Source organism: Eleutherodactylus coqui, chromosome 11 (assembly GCF_035609145.1).
Source record: "Eleutherodactylus coqui strain aEleCoq1 chromosome 11, aEleCoq1.hap1, whole genome shotgun sequence".
Lineage (NCBI taxonomy): Eukaryota > Metazoa > Chordata > Amphibia > Anura > Eleutherodactylidae > Eleutherodactylus > Eleutherodactylus coqui.
The window spans coordinates 36,023,205-36,046,912 of NC_089847.1; the positions used below are offsets into that span (position 1 = coordinate 36,023,205).

At 43.2% G+C, this 23,708-nt stretch overlaps 1 protein-coding gene across 1 annotated transcript in view; it reads right to left on the bottom strand.

Annotated features, from left to right (window-relative positions):
* The window catches only part of HSF4 (heat shock transcription factor 4), a 52,339-nt gene that overhangs the window by 4,417 nt on the left and 24,214 nt on the right, over positions 1–23,708 (bottom strand). The window contains exons 4-11 of the mRNA XM_066582753.1: positions 20,064–20,188; positions 18,431–18,506; positions 14,467–14,531; positions 12,254–12,353; positions 11,812–11,936; positions 7,155–7,379; positions 5,847–5,952; positions 4,721–4,786 (exon numbers count right to left, since the gene is read on the bottom strand). Coding sequence (XP_066438850.1) covers positions 4,721–4,786; positions 5,847–5,952; positions 7,155–7,379; positions 11,812–11,936; positions 12,254–12,353; positions 14,467–14,531; positions 18,431–18,506; positions 20,064–20,188 — 888 coding nt within the window. The remainder of the gene's footprint in view (positions 1–4,720; positions 4,787–5,846; positions 5,953–7,154; positions 7,380–11,811; positions 11,937–12,253; positions 12,354–14,466; positions 14,532–18,430; positions 18,507–20,063; positions 20,189–23,708) is intronic.

The following is a 23,708-nucleotide window of genomic DNA, read 5'->3' on the forward strand; positions in this document are numbered from 1 at the left end:
ACGAACCCAGATTCGAAGTCGAAGGGGCTATCAATCCTGGTCGCCAGCTCAATCCCGTGGGAGCACTCGGCAACGAGATCTAACTCCGAGGGAAGAAGTCTCTTCGTCAAAGGTAAGCTCGCCAGCACTCCAGTCACCTTTGCCACTATGTACCTCCCCAATTCCAACCAAGTGACCTTCCTAGAAAGGACCCTGGAGGACTTGGAGGAATTCAAAGAGGGCACCCTGATACTAGGAGGAGATTTCAACATGCCTCTTGACCCACACGTAGATACCTCCAGGGGAAGTAGCTGCCTTTCATTAGCCGCACACCGGAGGATTAGGAAGACACTCCACACGCACCAATTGATAGACGTGTGGAGGGTCTTACACCCTGATACCAGAGACTATACATACTTTCCCGTCCCCCACAACTCATACTCTAGGATAAACTATTTTTTGCTACATCACTCAACCCTCCCCCTGGTGGTGTCAGAGGAAATAGATAGTATCACATTATCTGACCACGCACTTATCATCCTATCTCTGTCTCTCGCGAGAATCCATGACAGAATTTGGCATTGGCAACTTAATGAGTCCCTTATCCATGGGGTGGAGACGTCAGGTGAGATTCAAAGGGCCCTGAAGCAATACTTTGAGAAAAACTATACCTCAGATACCGACCCGCTGACAGTTTGGGAGGCCCACAAATGTGTAACTCGGGGCTTCTGTATAGGGCTGGGATCCCGTATCAAAAAAGAACGAGGAGCGCTCCTCCAGGGGCTGCTGGACCCGATCCAGGCACTCGAATTACAACAGAAATCTTAACAGGATAACACTAACGGGATGGAACTAGTAAAACTTAGGGACCGGGTACGCTTGCTCTGTCTAGCCCAGGCAAAAGGGACACTGGCAAAGTGTAAACGTCACTTCTATGAATTCGGTAACAAACCCAGCCGCACGCTAGCCCAAGCCCACCACACAACTAGAGCCAGAACCTACGTCCCCCACATCTCCTCCGCCCCTGGTCACACCTTGCACCTACCCCAACAGATAACCAAAGCATTTCGCGACTACTACCAAGCTCTATACAACCAAACCCCCCCGCTATCGGAACGTTACAGGGCCATGAGGAAAGCTAAAATCATGGAATACCTCCAACAATCGAATACCCATAGATTCCCACAAGAGACGTCAGAGGTAATGGAAGCCCCAATCACACAAGAAGAACTGACAGCAGCAATAACAGGTACCCACACAGGAAAATCCCCAGGTCCAGATGGCCTCACTCTTCCATATTACAAAAAATACTCGGAGACCCTGACCCCACACTTTTTACAAGTCTTTAACTCCATCACCACGGGAAAAGAAATGCCTAGAGATACCCTAACGGACCACATCACAGTCATCCCCAAAGAAGGGAAAGACCCTTCACAATCTCAGAGTTACCGCCCCATATCCCTACTTAATGTAGATTTGAAATTGTTCGCCAAAGTACTGGCAAATAGGATCTGCCCCCTCTTGCAAAATACAATTCACGGGGATTAGGTGGGATTTGTCCCACTCAGAGAAGCAAGAGACAATACGACAAAAGCTATAAATCTGATTCATTGGGCTAAAAAAATCAGCCCTCCCCACCTGTTTACTGTCCACAGACGCAGACAAAGCGTTCGATAGAGTAACATAGTTCATAAGGCCGAATGAAGACAATGTCCATCTAGTCCAGCCTATCCTCCTGTGTTGTTGATCCGGAGGAAGGCAAAAAACCCCAAGAGCAGAAGCCAATTAGCCCTTTTGGGGAAGAAATTCCTTCCCGACTCGCTAATGGCAATCAGACTATTCCCTGGATCAACCCTAATAGTTCCTACCTGCCTGTATACCCGGATTAACAATTAACCTAAGATTTATAACCTATAATATCCTTCCGCTCCAGAAAGACATCAAGTCCCCTTTTAAACTCCTCTATGTATTTTGCCATCACCACATCCTCAGGCAGAGAGTTCCACAGTCTCACTGCTCTTACAGTAAAGAACCCCTTTCTATGTTGGTGATGAAACCTGCTTTCCTCTAAACATAACGGATGCCCTCTTGTTACCATCGCAGTCCTGGGTATAAATAGATCATGGGAGAGATCCTTGTATTGTCCCCTAATGTATTTATACATAGTTATTTGGTCGCCCCTTAGCCGTCTTTTTTCTAGAGTAAATAATCCCAATTTTGATGCCTCTCTGGGTATTCCAGTCCCTTCATTCCATGTATTAGTTTAGTTGCTCTTCTTTGAACCCCCTCCAGTACTGTTATATATTTCCTGAGCACCGGTGACCAGAACTGTGCGCAGTATTCCATGTGGGGCCTGACTAGTGCCTTATATAATGGAAGGATAATGTTCTCGTCCCTCGCCCCTATACCCCTTTTAATGCACCTACTATTCTTCATAACCAACCCCCGAATCTCACTTCCAAACCTGTTATCTGAAATCAAACAGTACTCCGAACTTTCAAATTTTAAAATTAATTACCACAAATCCGCAGCCCTCAATATATCCCTCCCTCAACCCCAAGTTAACGAACTAAAGAACGCATTCCCTTTCTCATGGGCGGGAGGCCACATCCAATATTTAGGCATTAACCTTAACTTAGAGACCAGGGAACTTTACGCAGATAACTACCCAACACTCCTAAGCAAAATCAGGACAGACCTGAAAACATGGACGAAGGGCCTTTTCTCCTGGTTTGGGAGATGCGTAATATTCAAAATGAACATCCTTCCCAGAGTGCTTTACACGCTCCAAGCGCTCTCCATTCACATACCCAGGCAATTTTTTCAACACCTACTTTCCCTCATGACCAAATTTGGCTGGGCAGATAAACCAACTCGCATAGGCCACAACACCCTGACAAGACCTAAAACAGAAGGAGGAATGGGTCTCCCAAGCTTTCCACAATACCCTCAAGCAGCCCACCTGGCACGCATTGTCGATTGGCACAGACACGAGGCCTTGAAACAGTGGATCACCATAGAACAAGCGGCCTCATCCATATCCCTGCGGGTTCTCCCCTGGATACAGGAGCAGACTCCACCGGGGCTGGCCCACCATCCCACAATTGGTCCAACACTGGCAATAACAGCCAAAGTGTTCGCTAAGACGGAAATTGCCCCCAAACCCTCGCCCATGTTCCCGGTCTTAGGAAACCCTGCGTTCCTCCTGGGTAAAGAGAGCAAAGCTTTTCGCCTCTGGTTTCAACGAGGCAGATTTCGAGCCGTCCACTTTTTGTTAGACAACCAATGGTTGACGACGGACTCTCTTGTGGGGACCCTGGACCCATCTCCAATACCGTTCTGGGAGACGATACAACTGAGACACTTCCTTAGCTCTCTTCCCCACCCCAGCACCTTCAACCGGCCAAAAACCCAGTTTGAGTTAATGTGCAACGCAGACGGCCCATCCAGACATACACTGTCATAGGTTTATGACATACTCAACTCCCAACTTCCTGCAGAAATGGAAGGAGGACCTGGAAATCACCCTCTCCCCGACGGAAAGAGACAAAATTTTTACACTCACGCACTCCACATCCATTTCAAGTAGAATTCAAGAATCTGGCTACAAGGTATTGGCGCGATGGTACAGGGTGCCCTCTCGATTACACAAAATATACCCATCTATTCTGGAGGTGTTGTGCCGAGCAGAAGACTTTTCTACATGTTTTCTGGGACTGTCCAATGCTGGCGGGCTTCTGGGTGGAGGTTTGGAGGATCACCTCCAAATTCACACAATATGCTATACCTAAAACACCTGCTTTTTTCCTATTGCAACACAATGAGATTCCCCTCTCGGTCTACAAGAAGTCAGTGGTTCGTCACCTGTTTGACGCGGCAAGGTCTTGCATACCAAGTCTATGGCGACAGACCGCCCCGTCCTCGGTGACACTGTGGCTCAACAAGATACAGGGGATTATGGAGATGGAGGACCTCACGGCATCACTCAGAGGCACCCAGAAAAAGTTCTCGAAGACCTGGTTCTACTGGCTTGAGTTCCAGAACTCAACGGAATACCAGATGCTCCTGAGCAACAGCGACCAGAGGCCATAGAGCCCCCCCATCCTGCATTTGTCCCCTTTGTACTGTTTCCTCCATTTATCCCATTGTGTCTGTTGTCATGTTACTGAAACTGTTTGCCTTCACATTTTACGAGATAGTTCCGGTTATATTTCATGCTAATGTGTTTAAGGACACTAGATTTGACCGAGGATCCCTGGAACAATTTAAACGCCACACATGTTTCTGAGCTATCTTAAGTACCCGATGATCCCAGGCATTGAGTTAACTTTTACACTCATCCAAGATCTAAACAAAGTTCTGAGTCAAGTAACAGGTCTAAAGCTTAAAGTTCACTTTATTTTGTGTTTAAAACAAATGTTTGGTGCATACATGTTTTTTGCAACAATACGGTAAAACCGTCTGAAATTTGTTCAAAGTTAACTGTATGTAAACCGAAAAACTAGAAATAAAGAATAAAAAAAAAAAAAAAATCGCATCGCACAAAAAGTTTGTGCTTTTGCAATTTTTGGGTGATGCGATTTTAACATTAGAAAGTCCCATTGAAAAAAACGCAGCGATATCGCAGCGCTAAAAAAACACTAGTGGGTAAAAGCCCTAATATAGACGGCTTGTCCAAAATTGGCCTAAGGGGACTTCTTTGCAGCAACCATTTCCTGCAGATTACTGTAGGTATTCTTACCGGAGACAGACTGGTATCCATGGCAGGAAGATTCCATTCACCTACACAGAGGCCAGCACTGAAAACCTGCAAAAATATGTAATAATCAGCATACTTACTGTATATGTGACACTCCGCTACAGTATACATGCGTACATAAATCAGAAACCCTCATCTGAATAAACCCTTAGGCCCCCTTCAGACGAGTGTAGATTATTGTATTTACACTCCCCTGAACGCTGCATATTTGCGGAATGAACTATGCTTGTTTGTGCGCGCATCAGTGTATTTTACTTTAGAAAGAGAGAGATCTCTCTCACGCTCCCCCCCCACCCCCCGCATTTGCTCAGACGAGTATGCAGTTACTCGAGAAGAGCGATGCTCACTCGAGTAACTGCCTTAACCGAGCGTGCTCGCTCATCTCTAGTTCCATTCTCTGCGTATTGCACATGTAAATTTTATGTGCGCAAAAACATACACAAGTACGCCCGCGTGAAGCTGCCCCTAAGTTTAGATGTTTCAGAATATCCTCCATGTCACCGGCAGAGGAAGGAGCAGTGTTGGAGTAGTTACTCAGAGCTCAAGCGATAGTCCAGATAGCTCACCACGAATGGTCCAGCACGTCCACCAGAACAATCCTACATAATTTGCATATAGAGCGGGACAAGTAAAACTCTTACAGGTATGGTTGACACTGGATGAACAACACAGTAAGGCCCCCTGCACACGGGCGGAAATTCTGCAGCGGGATTTCCCGCAGAATTTCCGCCCATGCCCGCCTGCATAGGATTGCATTACAAAACGCAATCCTATGCAGACGGCCGAGATTTGTCCGCGTGAAATCACACGCGGAAAACAAATCGCAGCATGCTCTATTTCTGTGCGGGTCTCACTTCTGGGCGGCTGGCTCCGCTCTGCGTATGCGCCGGCTGGCTGGCAGCCGGCACATCGAAGAGCCGGAGCCACAGGAGAGGTGAGAGCTGCACTGGTCCCAGCAGTGGCGCAGGTCGGAAGGGACAAACCTTTAGATAAAAAGCTAAAAGTTATTGTTTCAGATACACAATTACACCTTGTAGGTGACATCTTCAGATATTCTACAGATCCAATGTACACATTTAGTGAATATGGATATCCAAGGAATACTCACATCTAGAACAGCAGCAGAATCCAGACTATAATGCTGACTTCTGAGCAGCAACTGTAGTCCTTCCAAACTGACATCCGTATTATCCAGAGAGTCTGGCAGTTCTTGCCTAGGAAAATGAATGATATACTTTCCTTATGCATTTGGTAAATACATTCATATGTTCATGTATGTGATTTGGGGCCCCAGATTGTAAAAAGGATGCAGGAGAGCTACAAAGGTTTCAAAAGTGGGCGAGTAGAATTTAAAAAGGGATTGTCCAGCTTCAAACCTATGGAGGGCCTATCCTCAGAAAAAGCCATTAATAGTAAATCAGCAGGGGTCTGCTGCCTGAAATCCCACCAATAAGCTGTTTGCTGGGCTGGTGCACTTGTGCATATAGCTGATGTGTGCTGGAAGAACACAGCCTCGGCACATTGTAGTAACCCAGCTTGGTATTGCAGGCAAAGTTACCACTGAGGTGAATAGGAACTTTGCCTCTAATATCAACCCAGGTCACTGCAGTGGGGATAGAGCTGTCTGCTTCCTGCACATCAGCTTCATGTATGTGTGCACCAGCCCAGCAAACAGTTGATCGGCAGAGATACCGGGCAGCAGACTCCTACTGATCCACTGTTTATGGCCTATCCAATATTTTAAAGCTGGACAATCCATTTAAATAGGGTGGAAGGAAAATTAATGGCCTATTATTTGATCTTATCAGCATGTTGAACTTGATAAACATGTGTTCTCATTAATTAAAGTAACTATGTAAAGGTCCATTCAAACACAAAGATAATCTTTTGAATGATTAAAAGATTGAAAGATTTTGCGATCTTCTTGCATAAAGTATTAATAGCCATTAACACTTTATTATCTTCATTTGCATATAAAAGGGCCTCCAGGAACTGTTTGCAGAGCCCAGCCTGTGGCTAATAACACACCCAGCTGTGCACACAGCTGCTTTGTTCTCCTGATGGCTACCAGCAGATTACAATGTTATCTATCTGCCAGCTCCCGCGGAGATAACAGCTTGCGGTCTATTGAGAGACACTTTATCTCCCAGTGTCTGAACAATTAATTTTAAGTTCACCTTTAAATCATCGTTCGAACGAAAATCACACAATGTCAGCATTTACCTATAACGATTATCGCTCATTTTCGGTCGTTTGAACGAATTTAGAGCGATAATCGTTACGTGTCAATGGTCCTTAAGTGTATTATGACTATTATGGGAGGTAAGATGCCCATTGTCGATGCAAAAAATCAGTAAGTCACATATCCTAATTTGCTATCAAATGGATTAGGTAATAAAACAAAATATCCACTAACCTCTCCAAGGGATTTCTCCTTCCTCGTGCCTCCAGCTGCTGGGATCCCGAAGGTTGGGGTGGGCTACAACTTTCTTTTCCTTCCAGTATAGACTGAACCATTGCAACTGGCAACACTGGAGGGTCAGAGCATGCACTGCATCCACTTAGAGAGACATCTGCTTCAGAAGATCCCTTTACTACTGGACTGATCGGCTCTTCTTTAATCAGTAGAAGACATTTACCTCTATAAGTAAAAGGACGCAAAAGATACAGATAGACTTGTTGAGACGTAGTTTGGAAGCAACAAAATAAATAAAAGGTGCTACTTTGGGTATGTTGAAATCCGCCATGACTCATCTGTGCATTCATGTAGACTTTACATGTAGTTCTGCTTATAACATCATTGAAAAGATTATGGAGTCATCTTTCGATCACAGAAATATAATACAATGGACATAATAGTTTAGGCCCTTAATGATTTGCACAGAGGACACATGGGGCTCTATAGGGACACAGGGGCTTTACTTATAGGAGCACATGGGGCTCTGTAACTCTGTAGAGGCATGGTGACTATCTATAGGAGCACACGGGACTTTATTACTTTAAAGGAGAACAGGAAGCTGTATTTATAGGGGCAGGTGTGGGCTCTACTTATGGGGGCACAGGAGGGCTCTATTACTACAGTGATGCTTGAAAGCTTGTTAACTATTCAGAATTTTCCATATTTCTGATTATATTTGGCCAAAAACTACATCAGATTTTCACGCAAGTCCTAAAAGTAGATAAAGAGAACAAAATCAAACAAGTTAGTAAAAATATTGCACTTGGTCATTTATTTATTGAGGAAAATGATCCAATATCACATGTCTGTGTGTGGTAAAAGTATGTGAACCTTTGCTTTCAGTATGTGGCGCGATCCCCTTGTGCAGCAATAATTTCATCCAAAGGTTTCCAGTAATTGTTGATTAATGTTGCACATCGACTTGGAAGAATTTTAGCCCATTCCTCTATACTAGAGATGAGCGAGTATACTCGCTAAGTCGATCGAGTAGTGCCTTAGCCGAGTATCTCCCCGCTCGTCTCTAAAGATTCGGGGGCGGCGCCGGTGACAGGTGAGTTGGGGGGGAGAGAGGGAGAGAGAGATCTCCCCTCCGTTCCTCCCCGCTCTCCCCCACCGCTCCCCGCCCCCCGCCGGCCCCCGAATCTTTAGAGACGAGCAGGGAGATACTCGGCTAAGGCACTACTCGCTCGAATAATGTGCCCTAGCGAGTATACTCGCTCATCTCTACTCTATACATAACAGCTTCAGCTCTGTTATGTTGGTGGGTTTCCTCCCATGAACGACTCGCTTCGGGTCCTTCCACAACATTTTATAGGAATAAGTTCAGGACTTTGACTTGGCCATTCCAAAACTAACTTTATTCTTCTTTAACTATTCTTTTGTAGAAGGACTTGTGTGTTTTAGGTCGTTCTTTTGCTGCATGAACCATATTCTATTGAGATTTAGCTCATGAACAGATGTCCTTACCATTTCCTTTAAAATTTGCTTGTGTAATTCAGAATTTATTGTCTCAACAATGATGGTAAGTTATTCTGGGCCAGATGCAGCATAACAGACCCAAATTATGATCCTATCACCACCGCGTTTTACAGATGGTATGAGGAGTTTATGCTGTAATGCCATGTTTTTCTTTCACATAATGCTTCTCATTTAAGATCAAAAGTTCTATTTTCTGTTTTATGGACAATTCTATTTGTCCACAAAACATTGTTCAATAGCCTTCTGGCTTGCACAGGTGATCTTTAGCAAGCTGCAGATAGGCAGCAATATTTCTTTTTGAGCACAGCGGTTTTCTTGTTGCAGTCCAGCCATGCACACCATTGTTGTTCAATGACTTCTGATGGTGGACTCATAAACATTAACATGAGCTAATGTAAGAAAGATCTTTAGTTGCTTTGAAGTTACCTGTGGCTCTTTTGTGACCTCATGAACTATCATATGCCTTGCTCTTAGTGTGATCTTAGTTGGTTGACCACTCCTGGACAATAATGGTCTTGAACTTGCTCCATCTGAACACAATCTGTCTGACTGGGGATTGATGAAGCCAATAGTTTTGTAACCTTTTCCAGCCTGATGAGCATCAGCAACTTTTCTTCTTTGGTCCTCAGAAATCCCCTTTGTTTGTGCCATGATACACATCCACAATTTGTGTTGTGACGATCAAAATACTAACGACCACCTGTCTGTGAGTGATGAGTGACTGAGTGACTGTGTGAGTTGCATGTGATGATGTTACCATCATGTGATCCGTCACCAGGGCTCTGAGCTCTGCCCCTAATCACATGATGGTGATGTCATCACAGGTCCTAAAACATGCAGAGCCTGACAGTAGCCGTGTGCTTACAGGACCTCTGATGATGTCACTGTAATGTGATCAGGGACGGAGCTCATCACAGGTCCTGTAAGCACTCAGCTGATGTCTGGCTCTGCTGGTTTAGGACCTGTAACCAACTCCAATCCCTTTTACTATATTATATTAGTAAGTGGCGCATTGCGCAACCAGAAACACTGGCACTAGTCAGATTTTGATAGATTTTTAAAATAAAACTGGTCACCCATTCACACCAGATTGTCATCTCATTGATTGAAAACACCTGACTGTAATTCCACCTGCAAAGTATCTGCTAATCCTAAAGGTTCAATTACTTTTGCTACTCATAGACATGTGATAAAGGATCATTTTCCTCAATAAATAAATGACCAAGTACAATACTTTTATGTAGTTTTAGGTGAAATATAAGCAGAAATCTGAAAATTCCTAAAGGGTTCACAAACATTCAAGCACCACTATATATACAGGGAGGGTACAGAGAGGTTCTATTATTCTTAAAGGGCTTCTTGAAGTTAAATTAAGAAAATATATAAGGCTCCCTGTGTATAAAAATGATAATTGTATACTCACAGCTCCAATGCAGCTCCAGCATTGGATCCGCAGGTCTCCGCTTTGTCACTGTATTGACAGCCTGCAGCAGCTTGCACATAGAACCTGACAGACTGCTGCAGTCAAAGACTTAAGTGTTCAAACGCTGAGGTCTGTGATTGGCTACACATTTCATAAACAGGCTAACTACAGTCTGTAAACTGACCTGGTGGAAAGAGCAGAACTGTTGGAGCTGAGGGAAGTTGGGAGAGTTGAGTGTACAATTATTTTTAACACGGGGAGCAGGAGTAAAAAGAAATTGGCAAACCCTATAAGAGACACAAAGGGACCACTATTACTTTATGAGCATAAGGGTATTATTGCTTTTGTGTGGTGCAAAGTTGTCATTATTTCTTTGTGGGGGACACAGAGGGGAATTATTACTATGTGGAGCATTAGGGGTATTATTACTTTGGGGAGGGCACTATTTCTTGTGGTGATTAATATGGGAAATTATCACTTCGTGGGGCACAAGAGGGGGGCACTTTTACTGTGGGAGACACTGTGAGGGGCATAGGGGGGTAGTGGCAGGAAGTGGAGAGTGTGCAGAGACAAGTCATAACTTTAAGAACGTTTCATGATGGTCTGGGCTGGATAGATAAGAAAAGTGAAAATGAATTACACCAATCAGAGAAAGTGAAGAAAAGAGAATCCATACGTGACAAAAGAGGGGGGGGGGGAAAGACTCAGCCTGCTGGATGAGTCTTTCTTGCACTATATACTGCTGCCCTTGCTCTTTTCTTCATGTGATAGCTTTGAATTTGGATCTGATCCTCTGTAGGGCGTGCAGGAGATATCGCCTCTCCATAGTTGGATTCCTGGGTGAGTGCTGCTGACCATTGAAAAACTTTTCATGAATCAGAGAAAGTATCACTTGTGATCGCTGGAAGTAACTGGGCTGTAATCACTATCACATTGTATAGTTGTTACAAGAGCTGAGTCTCTGTATCTAAGCCGGCACATTATATATATAAGGCCTCCTTCACACGGGCGACAAAGTCGCGCGATTTTGTAGCATTGCTACGATGCTACAAATCGCATGTATGAGAAGCCCATGGTTTCCTATGGGTTCCTTCACACATGACATGTTTTGTAGCATGCTACAAAACAACACACAAACCTCGCAGGTCCGGCGATATGCCCGCGACACGCTAGGTTTTGTAGCCCATGTTTCTCTATGGAGCCTTCCTCTCTGTTGCATCGCATCGCACGAAAACGCGGTTTGCATGCGATGCGATACAACTTTAACAGTAGCAGATGCTACAAAGTCACGTGATTTTGTAGCGTCACATGCGACTTTGTAGCGCTACAAAATCGCGGTATTGCTGCGAGAAAATCGCAGCGATATCATACGGTGCAGCGATGCGATATCGCAGCGATGCGGTGTCGCCCGTGTGAAGGAGGCCTAAGTATTCTCTTATAGATATGCTGTCTGATATATGTATGCATTTTTTGGGGCGGACCACGGCTGGTAGCCATGCAAAGTAGTTGTCTGGAGGAGGTCAGTAGGGGGGCCCAAACTGAACGTTTGCACCTGGGCCCGTGAGTCTTTAGCTACTCACCCCTCCCCCCCTTTCCCCCCCAAGTGAGGCAATTTTTAAAAACATATTAATAGAAAAGTTTGAAGATGAAAAACAGAATCTCTTATATAATGTTCATATTGTATTGTGCTCTAAATATCTCATGCATCTTTACCTCTCGGCTTCAACATTAGGGTGGGCAGTCACTGTGTTGGCAGGTAGAGTCTCTGTGACATCCGATATTATAGGCCCAGCACTGACAGCAGGGCTGCTTAAAGAGGATGCTGGATCTGTAGGTGGCTACATAGAGAATATTGTATTAGACACTCAAAACAAAACATAGATGATACAGTATAAGGAGTGGATAACACAATGTTATTAGCAAAGAAAACGTCTTAAGAGCTCACTATCTTGTCTGTGGGTTGTAGCTTGTATTGCAGCTCATTTACTTCAATGGAGCTAAACTGCAATACCACACACAACCCTATTGACGAGGGTGGCGCTGTGTTTGGAAGAAAGCGGACATGTTTTTCTAACCCTAGACAACCCCTTTAACATTTTGCTATACACTGATGTTTATGTTTTGAAATGCATTCCCACCTAATGGTAACACTCACCGACTGAATGTAATATGGGTCATGCAGGGAATCTACAGGAAGGTGCCTACTAAATTTGGATAGTGGTAGGGCAGAGTTTCCATCATCCAACATAAGGGGTCTAAAAGAGAAAAAGTGTTTACTATATAAAAGAGTCTTACTGATTTGAAGAGAATGGAAAAAAAATACAACAACTGTCCCGGCAATGCCAAATACTGTATACACAAATGACAAAAAGATTGACTGGGTATTGGCGAAGTACAAGAAAGGGACTTTCGTGACAAGGCTTCATTTTGGTAAACTGATTTTTCATATTATTATCTGTATCACTACCTAAAAACAGTCCTAAAAACTAAAATACAGGTGTAAAAAGTAGGAAGTAGCCCTTTGAAAATGTTAATCATAACTAGTGTTATACTCTCTAGTCATCTTCCTATTATGCACCATAATCACACATTCTTAACTTAAAGGGTCTCTGTCTACTTCTTTGGGGGAGGGGTGCCTTCCTATGGATCAACATTGGGGGTAATGGGCTGAACTAGATGGACATGTGTCTTTTTTCACCCCTACATACTATGTTACCATGGAACAGCAAGTTATGGTGCTGTTCAAGGTGGTGACGAGGAGCCGGGGGATGTGTTTTTATACTCGCCTGCATTTTTCTCATTACAGACACAACATAGAAAATATGGAAGTTATTATATTAAAAGGCTATTTCAAATCCCAACGTCACAGAAGAATTTGGGAGCTCAAATTTATAACAACCTTTGACGCTGTCAAGAGCGGAATGAACCTCGGAGGGAGATTCTTGCATCAGTGGAGAATATGAGAAATAACACTGCTGGCCTGGTGACCCCCTAACACAAATTTAGAGACCATAAAACTTTCACACCCTTTATTAGTGGACTAATTAAGTATTTACTCCTCTACTCATTCTGTTCTGGTATTGATTTAAGTGCAACATTATCACAGCATGTCTGTGCCTTGTCATATGTATGTGTGTATATACATACACATGCCTCTTCTGATCTATTCCATTTAAGCCCGAGGAAGAACGCTGTATAGGTTCGCAAGCTCGCTATAACATCATGTATTTTTGTTAGCCATTAAAAGGTATCATATCTACAAGATTACTTAGTTTCTCTTACTGAGAACAATCACATTTTGCTCTAATGGATAACATGATCCCAAACGTTTTTCGTTAAAGCTGACTAACAGACATAAGACAGCTGATGGCAGAACTGTCTACACTGACTCACATCAATGATCTACCGATGATGTTCTGCTTGTGAGTTGGCCTGCTGGAAGGCACCAGGCTAATGAACTTTCCATGTAATACCTAAACACCTCCAGGGGTCATGTAAATATCCTAACTTACAAAGGGAACAAATCTAAGATTATGTTCCTTCAGTAGAAATATTACTTTGTGAATATTGTTAATACATTACAATTAGAGATGAGTGAGCGTACTCGGCCACGCCCCTTTTTCGCCCGAGTACCGCGATTTTCGAGTACTTCCGTACTCGGGCGAAAAGATTCGGGGGGCGCCGTGGGTGAGTGGAGGGTTGCAGCGGGGAGTGGGGGGGGGAGAGGGAGAGAGAGAGGGCTCCCCCCTGTTCCCCGCTGCTACCCCCCACGCAGCCACGTCTCCCCCCACCCCCGGCGCCCCCCGAATCTTTTCACCCGAGTACTGAAGTACTCGAAAACAGCGGTACTCGATCGAGTAATTACTCAAAACGAGTACGTTCGCTCATCTCTAATTACAATACAATTATGTTTGGGACTATATTAATAAGCTACATAAGGGTTTGGTCTACAAAATGACTTGCAATGCCCTAACAAGGATATTCATGTTATTTTGTCTTCTCTTCATCTCATTTTCAGGTAAATCTCAGTTTGCACTCAATTTAACTTATGGATTTTAAAATGTTTCCACATCTCTTACATATATAACCCATGTTATCGATGATGGGCTATTATGCTTATCTGCCTATTTTGGGATGCTTTTCCCTTTCTGTCTCTGCCCCCACAATAGTCCCAGGAGCTGAGAGGGCACTTTGTACACAGTATTTTGAAAGCCAGCGGTCAGCAGATCTGACTCAGCAGGTCCATTCAGCGCCCATCACTAGGGTGAGTGGGTCAGGTGACCCGCACTCGGGGCCTCACTGAGCTTGTGATTTTGTTGGTGGGGAGTTTTGTGAGCAGGGTGGGGGCGATCTCCTGTGGGCACTCACATCTTTCTCTTTATCCCAGTGCTGGAGGGGCCAGGAGGCAGCTGTCCAAACAGAAATTGGATTAACTGTCATGAAAAAAGCACAGAATCAGGTGTTAGTGGCAGAATTCGCTGACCTTTCACCCTTTGTATACGGAGGAAAACAACTAAATTAGGATAGCCACACTTCACCTTATAAAGATGCCAATGAAGTGAAATACAATATACATCATTGTACATTAATAATAGTTTATACGAAGCTATAGAAGTGTAGTGAGAGTATTAATCCGAGGGGGTGCTGATAAGGTCTTGGCTTTTCAATCTTCATTTGTTTTCACATTAATGAAAGTTTTGTCTTTTGAAACCTATTGAATACTTTGTGAGCAAATTTTGGCCTGATTTCATGTGCTATTTTTATGTTATGCAGGTTTGAAGACCTAATTCTGGAGTCTGCAGCAGATTTCATTGCAAAGGAGAGCAGAGCAGTGATAAAGTTCCTCTTTCTGAAAAGGATGCTGGCCAAATACATTCACAGTGACATGCAGCAAACATTACGTGATAAGTGCCCTTCATACCCTACAGCGAAAAATTGGGCTGCCAAATTTGAAACCAGCTACTTCCAATGTAGGCAATGAAGATTGTCCCAGGAGAGCTCTAGTGGTGGCCCTTCCAGTAACCATAGATGCCATCCATAACATGACTCTGGAAGACAAGTGAATTTCCACTAAGTCAATGAATGGCTGAGCACTGCCTGTGATTGGCTGAGCGCTGTAACCAATCACAAGCAGCGCTCAGCTGTCACTCAATGAATGACTGAGCACTGCCTCTGATTGGCTGAGTGCTGTGACTAGAGATAAGCGAGCATGCTCGGTTAAGGCAATTACTCGAGCAAGCATCGCTTTTTTCGAGTAACTGCCTACTTGTCCGAAAAGATTCAGGAGCAGCGGGGGTAAGCGTGGGGGATAGAGAGAGAGAAGAGATCTCTCTCACTCTTTTCCCCACTCACCCCCGCCGTCCCCCGAATCTTTTCGGACGAGTAGGCAGTTACTTGAAATAAAGGGATGCTTGCTCGAGTAATTGCCTTAACTGAGCATGCTCGCTCATCTCTAGCTGTGACCAATCACAGGCAGTGCTCAGCTGTAATTCAATGAATGACTGAGCGCTGCCTGTGATTGGCTGAGCGCTCAGCTAATCAGATAAAGCCAATTCTGGAGGCAGGGATTTTTAAATGCTGGGAAGCCAAGCGGCAAGTCGCACTAGCGCAGGGAGAGTATATATATATATTTTTTTTCTACACAAGCTAGGGATGATTTTCAGGGAAGGGCTTATATTTCAAGCCCTTCCCCGAAAATCACTGCGGGGTTTGCCTGCAGCCCATTGCTTTCAATGGGGCTGGCGGCTGTAGCGCCGACTCCATTGAAAGCAATAGGCATGGAGCCATAGTCATGCGCATTTTGCTTATGAATGAAGCACTTTTTTTTACGCACATTGGTGCGCAAAAAAAAGCGCTTGTCTGACTGAGCCCTAACTGTGAAATGTCCTCATTCTATGTCAATTTTTTTCTGATCAAAACCAAGAAGTTATCATCACCCCTTGCATTTAAATATAACGTTCCCAATACAGAGTTCAATACTAATCAGCAGGTTTGATTGTAATTTTACCCCCTAAAGGGTAGTTCCAGATTGGAAAGACGTGACAAGTCTTTAATTGGCAGCCTGTTAGAATACAGTATAATGCAATACCATAATATTGCATTATATTGTATAAACAATCAAATGATCGCAAGTCCAAGTCCCCTATGAGGACTGATAAAAATAGTAAGATAGAGATAAAATAAAGATTGTTTTAATTATTATAAGAATAAAAAAATATTGAGTTCAAATATTCTTTTCCCAGTTGTTGCATCTAAAAAAAATATTGAAAAATTGGAATACTTAGCTGCAATTTATTAAAATATTACATTATTAATCCTGCATGATTAACTTCATTAAAAAAATGCAATGACAGAATTGCGCTTTTTTTTGTCACTTCATCTCCAAGAAAACAATTCAATGAAAAGCTATCAAAAATCATATGGTAATAATACAAACTATAGGTTACCTGGAAAAAAAACGAGCTCACACAGCCCCATCGATAGCAAAATAAAAACGTTATGGGGGTTAAAAGACGGTAACAGAAAGCAATTTTTTTTTTTTTTAAAGAAAAGGTATCTACCGTTTTTAAAATTATTGCTATATAAAAAACTAAATAACTGTGGTAGCAATGCACTTGACCTGATCCACAGAATTAAAACATGTCATTTTTAATACACCATGAACATGCTAAAAATAAAATTGTGGTTATTTGCCCCACTTCGAAATTTTTTAAAGTCTTCCAATGCAGTATAGCTCGTTAAATGGTACCATTGAATAAAATACAACTTGTCCCGCAAAAAAACAGGCTTCCATGTAGATATGTCAACTGCAAAATAAAAATATCATTATTTTTTGAAAGTGGGAATACGGGACCTGCAGGATGCGACCTAGACACAGGAGCATCAGTGACCATTCATTATGAAAGGGTTAAGCTGGTCATACATATTAGATAAAAGTCACGTAAACCCAATCTAATGTATATGGGGCCTATAAGAGATAAGCTGCTGCCAGAAGCCATCTTTAGATCTCTACCCACTTGTGGAGACCGTATGACTGAAAATGCTTTAATACTTTTAAATATTCATATAGTTTGAAGTTTTCCTCCAATTCTAGAAATACAGTAATTTTTTAGCTTGGACAGCAGATTACTTTCATATAGCGTTTTGTCATCCAGCTTCGGTTCCATATCAGGTTTCCATCTTTTATGCTAAGAACGGCATGTATGACGTAGGGCTTAAACTGTGAAACGGAGGCCTCTTTGGTCTCATTTTCACAAGGTTTCCGTCCCTACTAGAGATGAGCGAGCGTACTCGCTAATGCAAACTACTCGAGCGAGTAGTGCCTTATGCGATTACCTGCCCGCTCGTCTCTAAAGATTCAGGTGCCGGTGGGAAAGAGAGGTGAGTTGCGGGAGTGAGCAGGGAGGAGCGGTGAGGGAGAGAGTGAGAGGGAGATCTCCCCCCCGTTCCTTCCCACTCTCCCTCACCGCTCCCCGCCGGCAGCCGAATCTTTAGAGACGAGAGGGCAGGTACTCGCATAAGGAACTACTGGCTCGAGTAGTTTCCCTTAGTGAGTACGCTCGCTCATCTCTAGTCCCTACCAATCTTTTTAGCTGGATAAAAAATTATTATCCTCTAAAAGGTGCCATATCCATTAGAGCAATGTCCGAAAGAACTCAACAATTTTGGCATGACCAGCTTACCATCAAATGTGCATGATGGTATCAGGACTTACCCCAGATGGCAGATGTAAGGGAAAAGAAGAATCCAGCATGTTCAATTGCAACATGGCCAAACCCTTATTTGTTAGAAGAGATAAGCAGCTGGCAGAGGCTTACTCCATTCTCCCCATCCAGAACATATGGACGTTCTGGGGCGAAGAGCGTGCATGTGTACAGGGGGGGTAGGGAGGAATAGCCGTGGGGCCAAACAAAATCTGTTGAACGTGTATGGCCACCCCACGTACGGTGCACTAAAGATGTTTTGTATTTCCATGCCTGAGATAAAGTCTAAGGGTCCGTCTAGACCTGCCGATTTGTCGTTTGAATGAGTGAATAATGTCAGAGTTCGCTCAGGCAGCCTGTTTATACAAGCAGATACATCGCTGGCTCCTTCAAACGAGAAATCGTTCAGTCGTTCACACTTACTCTATAAGTGAATGAAAACACTTGAATGATCGGTATTTAAACTGAATGATTAGTGAACGAGCCAATGGTGATTTTTATGAATGTTGAAGGAAAATCAAACAATTTATTGCTCATCGTTCGAAAGTTGACTGCATTTACACTGAACAATTATTGTTTAAAACAATTTTTTTGAATCGTTCCATGTAAAAGGGCCTTTAGACACTCACCTTGTTGATGATCTTTTGCTGTTGTGAGTGGTTTTGTCTCAGAGAAACAACTTCTCGCCACAGGACTTCATTCTGCCTAGCAAAGAAAAAAGGGACAGTGCTGATAATAATCACAATGCTGTGGTATCTAAGGATCACTATTGTACAGATGAGACAAATCTTTCCTTGATTGTGATAGCATGGTGCAGAAAGTTATCTTATTTCAACACATTAAAACTATTGTTCTCTTATATTACTACAACAAAGCATATTGTAAAAGTAATTAAAAATGGCACACCAGGATATCACGTAGTGTGAAGAGTCAAGCTAAAGAGTAAAGGCCCATTTAGACACAACGGTTATTGCTCAAAATTCGCTCAAAAGCCGTCTTTTGAGCAATAATCGCTGTGTGTACCTGCACTGACATCGTGCAGTTTTCGTTAAGCTGTCGCTCATCGTTGTCTTGCAGCGAGCCTTGTCAGGGATTCACAGCGGGATATAGCTGATACTATTTTTTCAGCTGTATCCCACTCCCTGATGACAGGCGGGGTATGAAGAACAGAGCGGTCCAGCTGTGTTCTTCATACTCCACACAGAACGCACAGCTGTATAACAGCCGGGCGCTCAGAGCAGAGAACAGTTGGATGCAGAAGACAAGCGGGGACACTGCAAGGTGATCGCGCATCTTGAGCGATCATCTTGCGCTGTAAATGACACAACGGTGATCGCTCAAAAGACATATTTTGAGTTATAATCGTTATGTCTAAATGGGCCTTAACTCATCTGGTGGTGGAAATTGCCACGTTTCTACTGAACCAAACTTAGTTTACCATAGAACCCTATGATTCATTTAAGTAGAACCAAAAGGTTTTTGTGGTCATAATACAGATGGTAAATATGGCCATATTACGGCTGGCTGAAACACTCCTTATACAGTGGTTGACATAGAGTAAGAACCCACTTCCTGTTCATTTCATGGACAGCATGCGGACCCATTACAGCCAATTAGGCTATACCCACAGATGTTTTTTCGCCGAGGGTCCGTGTGAATGAAAATTGCAGCATGAATCAATAGACTTGTAGTTTTTGTCATCCTGGGGGCGTGCAGGGGACCCTGTGTGTACTGCCACTGCACAAAACTTCCGGATACTGTGCAGACCCTTTAAATCACATATGAAGCCACCAAAGTTTGCTGTTCAGTTATAGAGGTCTAGTTACAAGACCTCATACCTCCCCTTCCCATTCTCCCCCTGCCCCCATTCCTCCCCCCTCTTTTTTTTTCTCCACCCCCCCCCCCCTCTCTTTGTCTTTTCCTAAAGACCTTCCCCTTAAGATAGGACAAGATATGTTTTAAACGTCTGTTGTAAACTAAGATTAAATTCCCAGAACCAGAAGTATGTACCATAATGCTTGAAAATGACTCCTAAGAATCTAATATTGCACTGTACCTATGTTACCGTATAACATGCACCTATACCCTACCCTATATACGAAAAAGTTAATGAAAACATTTTGAAATAAAAAAATTGCAGCATGTTCTATTCTAGTCCGTATCACAGACCAGAATCAGTCATGCTATGTGCACTGCCAATGGACTGCAATCTCCATATCCTGTGATAATGAGTCATATCTGTACAGGCACTGTATAACTCACTGCTTCATATCTTGCATCTGGCACTCGGTGTTTTCTTGCTGACTCCGCAGGCTCTGCACCTCATACAGCAGTCTGCTCACATCTTCATGGCGGAGTTTGGTCTCCTCACTTTTTACAACCGACACCTGCACAGGATGACACAACTTATGTACAGTTATGAATGCTGCGAAACTGACCAAGTGGATATTCAGCTGCTCACCTACATAAATAGAATTAAATGGAGCCTTAAAGTGAAGCTGCTATGAGCCCCATAAATTAAGGTAATGGGCACATAGGAGCTGAGACGCTGAGAGCGGACAGCAGGTGAATGACAGAGAGATAAGTATAATAGTCACATCCCCAGATTCAGCGCTTCAGCTTCTATAAGCACATTAGTTTAGTTTATGGGGCTCATAGGAGCTGGCAGGGCTCATCCCTATGTATAAATAGGTTAGAGTGGTTTTCAAGAATGGCTTCCTAGGACTTCTCATACTCTTGATTTTGAGGGTCCTTCAGGTTTATCGCCTTTTTATAGATGTGTGATAGTACTAGATCTATATGGGTTTGCAACCTCAATTAGAAGGCTTCCATCTGGCCATACTGAACAACTGACACAAAGTATATAAGAAAACTTGCACAAAGCTTCATTATAAGGGCTCCTTCATATAGGCGATTAATCGCTTGCACAAACTGCAACCAAAAGAATCCATTAGTCTCAATGGGTTTCCTCACATGGAGCATTTCTGCACCCGTATTTCCGTTGGGCAAAAAAAATACCTTACATGCTCTATTTTTGTGTGTATTTATGCACCCCAAACTCGATAGGAGTTTATAGGGGTACGCAATCTGCATGAAATTGCACACTGAACAGAGCAATTTTGCAGGGAAGATCAATTACATCTGGAAATAAGTATTCTGCCCCGACTGCTCAGACATGGCGTGTGTGTGTCTCGCACTATGTGAACGGGCCCATGAGAAGAAAAAAGTTCAGTATGGAGTGTGGATCCGCTCGTGAGAAGACGTGATAGCACTCCATTCAGGAGCAAGAGCCCTAAAAAGATTAGATAGTATTCTAATTTGGATGATCAATGGAGGGTCAGGGTGCTGAGATGGCTATGGCATTGCTCACTGGAATGAAGGCACAGATGCACTTGATATACATATCTGCAGAACCTTCTTGCATGTAGTCAGGGATAGAGCTCATTTCTTGCAGAACTATGACTAGCACACATATAATAAAAGGTACCGTAGCCTTTTGTGGTGACTGGTTTCAATTAGAAAATTAATAGAGTATTTTTTTTACTATAGTATGAAAAATAGTGCATGATAACTATTTTCAATTCCCTGACTCCTTAGAAACAGGAAAAATAACTGACGTTTCCTTCCTCATTGCTGGTGAACAGTAAGAAGGCTCCTCAGGGGTGGAGCGTTGTCACATATGTTAATGGACAAGTTAGAAGTTCTAATTTGCTTCAATCACTTCAGGGGTTGATTTGTAAATCAGTCAGGGAAACTAAAAAGCAACGCATAGTAACTATCATGTATTGTTGAAAAAAGCCTGCAAATACATACAAAACATCAAAATTAGTACAATGAATCAAAGTTCAATTGGTCTTAAGATGGTCTAACAAACTGGTGGCCTGGTTCACAGCAAGGAGAAGTAAGGAATAAAAGAGAAAAAAAGGGAGGAGGAAAGGTATGTACCTAAGGTCAGTTGAGGGTGGTGAACAACTCCCCTCAAAGAGAAAGTACATTCATACTGCACTGGAAGGAAAGATACAGTCAATCCATAGAGTCCAGACTTCAGATCTTCTGTCCACCATTCGCCAGACAAAGTGGAGGGTAAATCCAATTACTATTTGCAGATGTGCGGTAGGATTTGTTGAAGAATACTTTATAATCAATTTGACTTGAATATAGGATTATAATAAACTCTGTAATATATTTAATAAGAAGATTGTGCTTCTTTTTTGTTTAACCTGCTTTTTGAACTTCCCTAAAAACAGCTTCTGACAGTTGATGAAGATTGCTGTTTCTATGATTAATCCACTTTTTAGCAAGTGGTGTAAAGATGGCAGAATCTCTATGAGGGAGCCGTCTTATCAGCTATTCCACTCTCCAGAGACAGGTTTTGCCGAGGGGTTTTCCTACAAATGAAAGTGTCGCTAAATACAGCTCCTTAAGGCTGATTTAGACACAACGAGAATCGCTCAAAATTCGCTCAAAAGAATTCAGCAGTCGTTGATCGCTGAATTCAGCAAGCTAGAATTCAGCGATCAATGACTCGTGCACGAAAACTGCACGATGTCCCTGCATTTAGACATAACGAGAATCGCTCAAAAGATTCAGCTGTTATCAGCGGAGCAGGCTGTTATCAGCTGGCTGCGCTGATAAGATTCTCTGTGCCTGTGTCCTGCTGTGAATTCATAGCGGGGCACAAGCTGTTAGCACAGAGAACACTACAGCTGTTTGCGTATGCAGAAGAGCTGTAGTGTTCGGCGAGAGATAGCGGCGGTGTCCCGCTGCACCTGTATAGCTATACAGTAGCTAATTAGCTATTATAAAGTATGCAAAGATGATTGCTCAAAACTGTTGTTTAAGCGATCATCTGTCAGTGTAAATGGGGTATTACATGAAGCTAACAATATTCGGAAATAGAAGCATTTAAAAAACTTAACATATCCTCATTTACTGCACTTATAAGCTCCACTTGGCACCCTCTGCTGTTCACACAGTACAGTTCCCTGCACATCTTTTCAATGAGGTTTTGTGAGAGGACGCACATGACCACCAGACCTATCCTTTCTGGGCTTATAGGAGTTTAGATGCAATCCTTCTTCAACCTGTTAAAGGCTGTCACCTCAGCTCTCCTATTGCAGTGCCAAGATATCCAGACATGAGAAAGCCAGCTATGGATTTCATTCTTCACTTGTGACAGTCACAATGAAAATTTGCTGCATTTCCACAAACGAATGAGCGTGCTACAGATTTGAAAATCCACAGCATGCTATTGTTTTTCTATTTGGAAAGTATTGGCTACATGTGGATTGCATTTTCTAAAACCCATACCACATGTATTGTAATTAGAGATGAGCGCACGTACTCGGTAAGGGCGATTTCGCAATCGAGCACCACGATTTTCGAGTACTTCACTACTCGGGTGAAAAGTACGCGGGGGCGCTGTGGGTGAGCGGGGGGTTGCAGAGGGGAGTGGGGGGGAGAGGGAGAGAGAGAGCTCCCGCGCTGCTACCCCCCACTCCCCTCTGCAACCCCCCGCCCCACAGCGCATCCGAGTACTTTTCACCCGAGTAGTGAAGTACTCGAAAATCGCGGTGCTCGATTGCGAAATCGCCCTTACCGAGTACGTTCGCTCATCTCTAATTGTAATGTAATTTACCTTGGATTTGCATCGCAGAATCCGCAATGCAAATCCACAACAAGCCCCACATCTGAACTCACCATAACAGAATGGTAATATTAATGGGTCACTATTTGATGGTAATGATAGTGTGCATGGTGTGGCGGTATTATTTGGTTCTTGTATAGTGGTAATATTGGTAACATTGGTCTTTGTATAGTATGTTTCTTCAGTGGTATAGTGCTGATATTTAATCAGTGTATGGTAGTAATTTTTGATAAATATACATATATTACATCATTTTGAGT